The 9,805-nt window shown below is 37.2% G+C and overlaps 1 protein-coding gene across 1 annotated transcript; it reads left to right on the plus strand.

Moving 5' to 3' along the window:
- Positions 1-995: 995 nt before the first annotated feature.
- Positions 996-5,771, plus strand: LOC110447321 (early growth response protein 1-B-like). The gene is made up of 2 exons (XM_021492930.1): positions 996-1,400; positions 2,532-5,771. The coding sequence occupies exons 1-2, from the start codon at positions 1,190-1,192 to the stop codon at positions 4,049-4,051; spliced, it is 1,731 nt and encodes a 576-aa protein (XP_021348605.1). The 5' UTR covers positions 996-1,189; the 3' UTR covers positions 4,052-5,771.
- Positions 5,772-9,805: the final 4,034 nt, after the last annotated feature.

Consider the following 9,805-nt stretch of genomic DNA (forward strand, 5'->3'; position numbering starts at 1 on the left):
TTGTTACAAAATATTTGTATTTTTATATTTCATTTTGTTCCTAAACATTTTTGTTACATTCTGTTGCAAAACAATTTGTGTTCCCTACAAAATGTACACATTAATGATATATTTGGTCAGCGAATATTTTAAGAAATAATATCTTTTGTATTTAATGTGCATTATTGTCCAAATGATCCAGAGACATAAATATACGGTTAAATATAAACCCCGCCTGGTGCCTCTGCACCGAAGCTCCCATCCAAAGATCGATACCAACGTTTTATGTATGGGTCAATTTGATATAATTTTGGCCACTTCGATACATATACGAACTTCGCATTGTTAAATTGATTCCTTTTGTGTCTGCGCTCAGCTACATTTACTGTGCTATGGCCAGAAATAGCACCAAATCTAAACAGCTCGTTCAGCAATGTACGTCACGATTCTAATTTAACTTCGGACGACCAGTGGAAACTTCGTAAAACTCCGCCAACACGGAAAAATCCTTAAATGGCAAACAAGGTTCCGTTTTCGACATCACGACAATTACCGGAGATACACGATCCATATAAGGCAAACAAGCTTCCTATAACGATTCTGACGTCAGCACGTGGAATTTGTCCTTCTACTCCATATAAGGCAATTGTGGACTCGGAAGGGCAAAGGTTACTACTATGAAATTCATTCACACACTCCATTCATCAACTTACTACGAAGGTTTTCTCGATAAATGTGAAATGATTCTTCAAAATTTTTAGACAAGCTTCTGTATCTAGATACGTTCTATATAGCACGAAAATGTTGATTTTGAAAAATCTTTATTTTTACCTTAAATTAGCCTGACCTACTAGTTAATAGTAAAATTTGATAGTAAAGGTTATCTATTATTTATGAATGACGTAGGCATTGACGTTAGTGGGAGCCATGGAGACGCTGCCCGGCAACCAGTCTTCCATGCGCCGTGATTGGCTCTAGTATATGACTTGGATCACGTGGTATCCCATATATGGGAAGTCTAGCGTAAACGGTTTCATTCATAAATACGATCCGGTGTGAAGTTCATTCAGAGTTTGCCGAGTCGAGGATCAATGCTGGTGTGTAGATGATTTTAGCAACGATACTATTAAGCTCTCCGTAGTCGGACAGTGTTAACACATCATAGGGATATTGGACATACGTTTTACACGGACGGTGTTATTAGTAAACAATGATTATGGACGGTTTGGACACACTGTCACAGGTAGCCCTAGCAGACCAGATGAGTCTAGCAAACCTGTGTTTTGACACTTCAGCATTCGGAGGGAGTCGACTTCCCTCGGAATCATTTGATGACTGTCTCAACACACCTGTTACCAGTAGTTCGGATGTTACATTCTTTGGATGTGATCCATTGGGCCCCGTACCAATCACAGCTACCGGTATGTATTATAAATTAATCGTGGTAAACCACGATCAGCTGTTCGTCAACATGCTATATTACCGCTATTACTATGCTCATTTATAATCATATACTTGCACATTTTCTAATTATTTTACTGGTATGCTATGTAGATATGTTTCAAGTATATTTCTACGGATTTTCAGTTGTACATTTTCATTCATACAGTCAGGTTATTGATTCAAAGCTGTATCGATTCACTCGGCATAGTAACCCCGCATAGCGTATTTAGACTTGTGTCTATTCTTAGCCCATTCATGTTGAACAGCCACCATTGACGTCATGAATATCGGATAACACTTTGGCCTGGAGCCATACTGCGACATTCATTCATTAGCAATACGAACCATATTTTTACGTTTTTCTTGTGAAATACTCTCAAATATTGTTTCGTACATCTTATGAATTGTCGATGAGGTGGGTACACCACCGAGGAACCATGTGGAACCAGTGTTTACGTTTCGACACCCACGGTTTCGGCAAAAGCCGACACAGAGGGGGCGGGGCTTACATATAAATAGCCGCAATCAGAGATAACTATCCATTACAAGCCTACGTCATAGATCGGTCTCGAGTAGTCTCGTGCGTAATACGTGACCCAGGCAATTATGGACAATGTCCTCATACACAACAGATATCGTACGCGAATTGATCCTGTCTAATTTTCATATTTTAATTATTCAAATGTAATAGACATTTGTACACGCACTTTGAATAAATTATTCATCATACAATATATAACGATTCTACTTTTATATTAGACTTGTATTTATAAATACAACTGCACTTAATACAAATAGATCGGTTTAATAATCTAGTATTAATGAATTTAATTTAATTTGTTTTGAATTAAAAAAATAAAAAAAAATAAAAAAATAAAAAAATAATAAAAAAAAATTCTATATATGTTGTTCATTGATTAGTTATCGATATGTCAACATATTTATTTGTTTTTATAATTAATTTCATTGTTTATACCATTACACCTCATTCTTAAAATTATAAAGAGAAAATAGGGTTATGGATTATTTTTTCTTATTTATTTACCACTTTTTAAAAATGCTTCTATGCAACGTTTTTACTTATTGGTGATCTATTTATGTCTTTTCAGCTAACATCGAAGCACAGATCACCATACCGGAGAAGGATGGCGTTTTTGCTAGAAGTCAGATACCACTACAGCAGGATGACCAGGCAAATTTCTCTAATCTCACCCACCGAATCCAGTACAAGGGTACACTGGTCACAACATCGGTTACGCCTACATCCAGCAGTAGTGACGCCCTGCCCCAGGGGATAACGCCCAGCATCTTCACGCCGCTGTCCCCACTCTTCAGTATTCTGACGCAGGCTACACAGGGGATTCAGGCCCAGGTAGGGACCGGAATACCACAGGGAACTGGACAAGATTACTCATTCATCTCCAATGCTCAATGCCAACATGGCTCGTTTAGCCCGACCCCTTCAACCACTTCCCACCACTCACACGCCGAGTCCCCAACACCGGCCGACCTGATGATGGATCAAACTGACACATATTCGACAGGTTTCGGATCCCCCGTTAGCTCCAACCAGAGTTCACCCGAACACCAAATGTGCGAATCTCTCGCCGCCGTCGACACGTCCAGTCTGAACTTCTCGACACCGCCACCACCGCCTTACTCATCTCGCCCGGCGATGACATCTTATAATAATATACCAATGAAACAACAGCCGGTGTTTAACTCTTGTGCACAGCAACTCAACTACCCTGTGACGTCATCGATGTCGGTAAATGTTCCTCAAAGCATCCCACAAACCGTACTGCATTTTACAGAGGACCTCAATTCAAAAGACATTAATATGAATGCCGAATTCAAATGGACGGTTCAAAATTCTCCCCAACAACAGCAACAACAACAGCAACAACAACAAATGAACACAAATCAACCACAGACTCAGTTGCCTGACTTTTCTGCACTTGGTCAGGTATCATCACACGGTGTTACCGGCTTCACCCAAACCGGGTTCCAACAAGTGCCCATCAAATCTGAGCCATTATCAGACTTGCCAAGTGACTTTATGATGACACCTACACAAACAGACTTTGCTTCTCCTTCAGCTTCGGTGTCCCCTACTCCATCTTTACCCGCTGTGCTCAACACGCCATACCAACAGGGGGCGCTGAAGTTGATTCCCCTTAAGCCAAGAAAGTACCCCAACCGGCCTAGTAAAACACCTCCTCATGAGAGACCATATGCTTGCCCAGTCGAGAACTGCGACAGGAGATTCTCGCGAAGCGATGAACTCACGCGCCACATACGCATTCACACCGGACAGAAGCCTTTTCACTGCCGGATATGCATGCGATCGTTCAGTCGAAGTGACCATTTGACTACACACGTGCGCACGCATACCGGAGAAAAGCCGTTTTCATGTGATGTTTGTGGACGCAAATTTGCAAGAAGTGACGAAAAGAAACGTCACGCTAAAGTACATTTGAAACAAAAGATGAAGAAAGAGGCTAAGATTATAGCTACTACATCATCTCTGCCAACGTCTTCAGGTGCTATGACGGAAGGTCTCGTATCGAACTGTACTAGCGGGCCTAGTACGTCACTTCCGCTCATAGTGACAACATCCTCGTTATAAACAGTTAATTCAAACGAGACTGTTGACATTTTGTGATCCAAAGACTTACAAACATTCATTCATCAGATCATTCATTCAAACACGCTACGAAACACATGGAATATATAAATTCCAAAGAGACGAACAATATCAATGTAACTCAGATGTCTTATGCTCAATTATGGAGTTAAACTTTAACTCAATTTTTAAAATGTGTGTTGATCAGCATCAGGGAATCCGGTGAAAATTGTTATATAGATCAAATGCTTTAATTTTGTTGTCTTTCCTTGGTCCGGATTGCGATATATACCGAGTATATATTACTTATATATAGTATATATCCTTGTGATGATACACTGTGGGTGTAAGACTACAGAAGTGTACGACCTAAGAAATTATGTTAAAAGATTTTTTCAGGCCTTAATGTTTTGTTACATGTATATATATGTAACTCTCTTAAACGGTCTTTATAAAAAGGTCCATGACGCAAAAAATGGCACAAAAATCTATCTAACACAATTTCTAGTCTTGGTCGTGTCACTTATTGGTGCTAGATCCATGGCGTGCAATGATCAGAGTTATATAGATTGCTTTAAAGTCAATTGTTTCAGTTGCAAATTATTACCAGTTTAAAAAAAATAATTGTAAAGTTTAATGTCTCTAAATTATTGATAATTAAGAGAAAAAAACTTGAAGTTTCCTTTCTTGTTGTTGTTTAAATATTGTTATTGATTTTTAATCATTCATTTTCCATTCGAGCACGTTCGTCATATTCATGTTATCATTATTCATCCACAGTATTTCATTTGTTTCATCTAATTTTGAGTTTGTCATTGGCAGCAGTTTGTTTTTGTGTATTAGTGCTTAAAATATATGTTAATTAATATATAATGATGTTAGATCTGAAATATTCCCCAAAACTTATGAAGCAAATTTTATTATATCTTCCCGCTGAGAGCGATTATATAGATGATATTTCTCTATGTGCCCCTTCTACTTTAAAAGATGAAGAGGCAAAAGGATTCCGAATGGCTTAACCCCAGGCAATATATAAGGGGTTTCCGAATGTATGTGATTCTGAAAGTGCTACGTTGAACTGAAATATATGAGAAGCATATTCAAAGTTAAAGCATAACTTATTTTTCTACCTTCGTATTTAACTACTATTACCTAATGTGTCTGTTGATGTAATAGGTCGGTTTAAGAAACCAAAAACGATTTATCTAGTTTTCGTTTTTCCCTTTTTCAGCTTGAACTATTTCTATCCCAACGTTGAGCGTTTTTATCTATTTAAATCTTTTAATTGATTAATTAATGAGTCCTTTAATGGATGGTTATTATATGTTTTATTATTCTTTCAATATTTTAAATATTGTGTGTTCGAGTCTTTAATTTGTTAAAACTTGGGAGGTGCGTTGTTACTCTGTTGTTCCCTTCCCAGGCCCGTTGTCAGTGTTGTGAAAATAATCGTTCAAATTGTTACTATGGTTACTGTATGATGCACGTTACTTAATAATGTGAGTGGTTGAATTTTGTTCAACGTTTTCCCTGTTAGTATTACATATTATTGGAGTCTCATCCCGTTATAATATTGCCTTCTATAAAATATCACAAAATAGCTATATATTTTCAAATATGTTGTCCTTCTGAAAGGGTTAATCTTGCTGGTTAAGAATACATGTATGGCATAATTTGCCAAGTATGGATGTTCGGAGGTGAAATAAAATTGAAAAAAACTTGATTTATGCCTTTGAATTATTTTTGTCTTTCGTCTGTCTCATCTGCGATGTACTATTTATAGAGCAACGATTTCTGAACTAATATAACAATAATCTCCATAGTCGCTCTACCAAGGTGCTTTTATTAATACAAGGTATTTTACGACAAGTATATAATTTTTGTGTTGTTCACGAAATATTTTAAAAGAAAAGACAAGCCTTTCTGCAATACACAGGTATTTTATATTTCAAAGACAATAGAAACATGTGGTCATTTTTAGATCCTGTGATGTTGGTGAAAGATACATGGTCTTAAATATGTGAAATTAAAAAGGTTCACAACGGAGAATAGCACTAACCACCATTCATAGCTAAGACGGTTTATATTGCCGGAAGTGAAAGTGTTTTAACATATATTCAAACGCGCCAGAAGAAGCTCACAGCTTTCAATCGGCGTAATCGCTATATGAATTATATGAACTATTGAAATGAACATCTCAGGGTGTAAACCGGAAGTACCTTGACCCGAGCCCACCTATCATGACGATGAATGATAGAATTCAAACATACAGAAAATGTTGGTCAACATATGAAATGAAATTTTTGCATACTAATAGAAACACAGCTATCACTCTACTTCTAGAATGTAGCAGTATCTATTTATAGGAACACGAGTATTATAAATGCTTCTATTTCACTGTCACAAATTGTTGAACGTAGTGATACCATAAAGATATTTATCAAATAAATGCCGAAAAAGGCACACATAATTTTAACTTTTAAGCATAAAAGACTTATCGATTGAAATTTTACATTGATTACATTAATACTGAGTCCGGATAGACACAAAATTTTGTTGGAAACAGGAATGAATAAAAGAAAGAAATTCGATCAATTCACTTATAAAACAATTCATAACAGATGTATAATTAATGAATCATTGTGGAAAATCTTTTTCGCATGTTTCGTATTTTTCAGTACTTCTGGAGAAAGTCGAATATTTCTTTGTACTATATGCATTATTAAAACTTCTTTGCATATACAAACAATACGGTATTTCTAATGAAACCACCGCGAAGTTTGGAGAAACTCATTTTGGCCTACAGTGATCCTGTTTCGTCTCACGAGGCGCCTAGTATAGGACATTCTGCAGAACTGGTAGTTTCTATTTTCATTGTATTATCTATTTATATCGTCTAAAATACTAGAAATGGATTGGACAACAGACAACGGGTAGAACCGTATTTTCCGCTGTGTCTCCTTTCCGGGTCACATTGGTGTAATCAGCTTGATCTGTAAATCCTAAATACATTACATATCATACTCATTCTTCTCATCAATATCCGGTTACTTCTCCGTTGAGTCATTGTTAAATATCTTTCATGCATAGTTAGAGCATTCTTACACTTTCTTCATTTTCTGAAAATGTTAAATATACTTCCTTATATCCATTTTAAGTATTTTGACTGTACATTATAATACCTGACACCCGGTGTTGACAATGGGATAACTTCCCTTATTCTAAACGTGGCGCTGCAATTCACGGAAAAAAGGCGAGAGAGTGCATCGTGTTTATTGTTCGGTGATATTTTTGGGGGTTTCGTAGAAATCTTCCTTTATTTCTATTTTTAAAAGAGAAAACAACATTTTCCCTGAAAGAAACATGAAGATATTTTAAGCCATTTTACAGAAGAAATAATGTACCCTAACTCCTGGCATCATGTCTTTCACTATGATATGACGAGGTAAAAACATAAACAAAATCACTCGTTTTTATCATGTAACTTCCATTACAATTCCTCCTTGATGTAATTGTACTAGTTGTTCCTGGCAGTCTTATTTCCATGTTTTAACTACGTATACTTTACAGTACTTCACAGCAGACTTTCAGGGAAAGTAGTACCTGCCAGCCAGCTACTATTGGTTGGCATTCTCGATACCCCGGGGGTTTCTCTCGCTTTCGCTCCTTGCACCCATGGAATATGTCATAACAAAATCGAAGGCATGCGGCTATCTATTTTATTGGAACCATGTGAAAAATCCCTGATCAATCGCAGGCTAATACATGTCCTTTGAAGGAGCCAGATCTGACTTCAAAGTCATCACATTTAACAGTTACGCGGACGCGAGATTTCTATAGAGGTACAGCAAAGGGTCATACTGAACCTTCAATTTTGCTATGACATGTTCCAGGGATGCAGAGAGCGTAAGTGAGCGTAACCCCTTGCTTATCCAGAATGTCTGTTGGAGGCCAGTCTCTTTGGAAAGTGATGATATCAACAGGGAAGAGGAATCGAGGAAGAGAGGAGAGCGATGAAGATGAGCAGATCACGACAAAGACCAATCTCCCGTACATGTACCTCTGCACCTCTGGGGTACATAATGGCGGCGTCGGATAGTGTCGGATAGAAGGAAGAGATACCAGCTATGTGTGAGGCTTGATCGCATTGTGAAATTCTAGTACACAATGCTTTGTTGTATACCAAAATGTTATTTTAGTTGTCTTTCTATGACAAAATATGTGTTATATAGACTAAAGATAAAGCCAGTATGGGGTAGTGTGACCTCCATATATGAGACCATAACAGTATACACCTGATTTACTATAGAATGGAGGATTCGAACAAAAAAATCAACCGTGCATATCCTAAGATGTGTAACCCCATCTCCTAAAGGCATTACAATAACACAAGACTGTGAGCTGCTCGGCTTTAAATGCCGTTTGTTAGAAAATCGATCTTAAAGATTGACATACTTTTCTGCTGCTGTTAGCACTATTTATACCGAGGCATCTTGAAATGTGGGACACTATGTATTGCAGCAACACGTTACACCACTATACCGTGCTTTACAGTTCGATCGCGAGCCACACCGCCAAGCAAGTGTGCATGTCTTTAGAAAATCGATATTATCTGAACGATTTGGCGAAATAACTTTCTGCTTAGGTCAGCACAATTTACATCGGAGCATATATTTACAGTCAGGCCACACCTTTCTTCTCTCCAATGTCACCGGTTTAACGAAACGTTTAACTACTAATACATTTTTCCTGAATTGAATTCCCCCCAGACAGACAAAAACGTCTGTTGACTTGGCCTTGGTACCCTAATAAGACTTTTCCTAAAAGGATACATACAACATAACCGAGACAAGTAATTTCAAAATAATTCCACTCATTTATAAAGGGAATTGTTTAATTTATTTATAACTCATTTGAAATGCACTCTAAAATGCAAATTTATTTATAGCTCAATTGAAATGCACTCAAAAATGCGATAACTAATGATGTAAAGGGCATTTTGAATGGTTAAATAATTTGTAACTAAAAGTCGGGATGGGAGATGATATAATTTTAAATCAGATCTAAAATCCCCGTTTCCTACGTTATCACAGCATAGTACGTGAAGTCTGAACAAGTGTACATGTACAATTAAAAATAGGAAAGAAAACATGCCAGCAACTGATTGGATGGTGATGGCGATTGAATTTAATAAAAACATACGTTTATTGAGAAACTTTCGCTGGTTCACACAATTCTGCACTAAGTACAATAATGTCAATGCTATCATCAATCTGTGTCCTTCAAAGTATGACGAAATCAGAAAGGAAATTGGCGGATAAGCAGCTGACAGTTCTCATAATGGTCCCACTGACTTGTATGACCCACTTTTGTTTTAGTATCTCCTCAATTCCTGTCGTGGTTTTGTTTTTGTTGTTTTGGTATCTCTTCATTTCCTGTTGTCTTTTTCTGTTTTGGTATATCTTCATTTCCTGTTGTCTTTTTCTGTTTTGGTATCTCTTCATTTCCTGTTGTCTTTGTCTGTTTTGGCATCTCTTCATTTCCTGTTGTCTTTGTCTGTTTTGGTATCCTTCATTTCCTGTTGTCTTTTTCTGTTTTGGTATCTCTTCATTTCCTGTTGTCTTTTTCTGTTTTGGTATCTCTTCATTTCCTGTTGTCTTTGTCTGTTTTGGTGTCCATTCAGTTGAAGACGGTGTGTTTTCGTTGCAATTTTGAGTTGAGATGTTTTCTTTTTTGCGAACACGCAAATTTCCGAGA

The sequence above is a fragment of the Mizuhopecten yessoensis genome, unplaced genomic scaffold (genome assembly GCF_002113885.1).
Source record: "Mizuhopecten yessoensis strain PY_sf001 unplaced genomic scaffold, ASM211388v2 scaffold3311, whole genome shotgun sequence".
Lineage (NCBI taxonomy): Eukaryota > Metazoa > Mollusca > Bivalvia > Pectinida > Pectinidae > Mizuhopecten > Mizuhopecten yessoensis.

Bases quoted from the DNA above. Each gene is read 5' to 3' on its own strand.
- LOC110447321 (XM_021492930.1), top strand. From the start codon at position 1,190: ATGATTATGGACGGTTTGGACACACTGTCACAGGTAGCCCTAGCAGAC. The intron at 1,401-2,531 runs GTATGTATTATA...ATGTCTTTTCAG, and splicing joins CGTACCAATCACAGCTACCG to CTAACATCGAAGCACAGATC.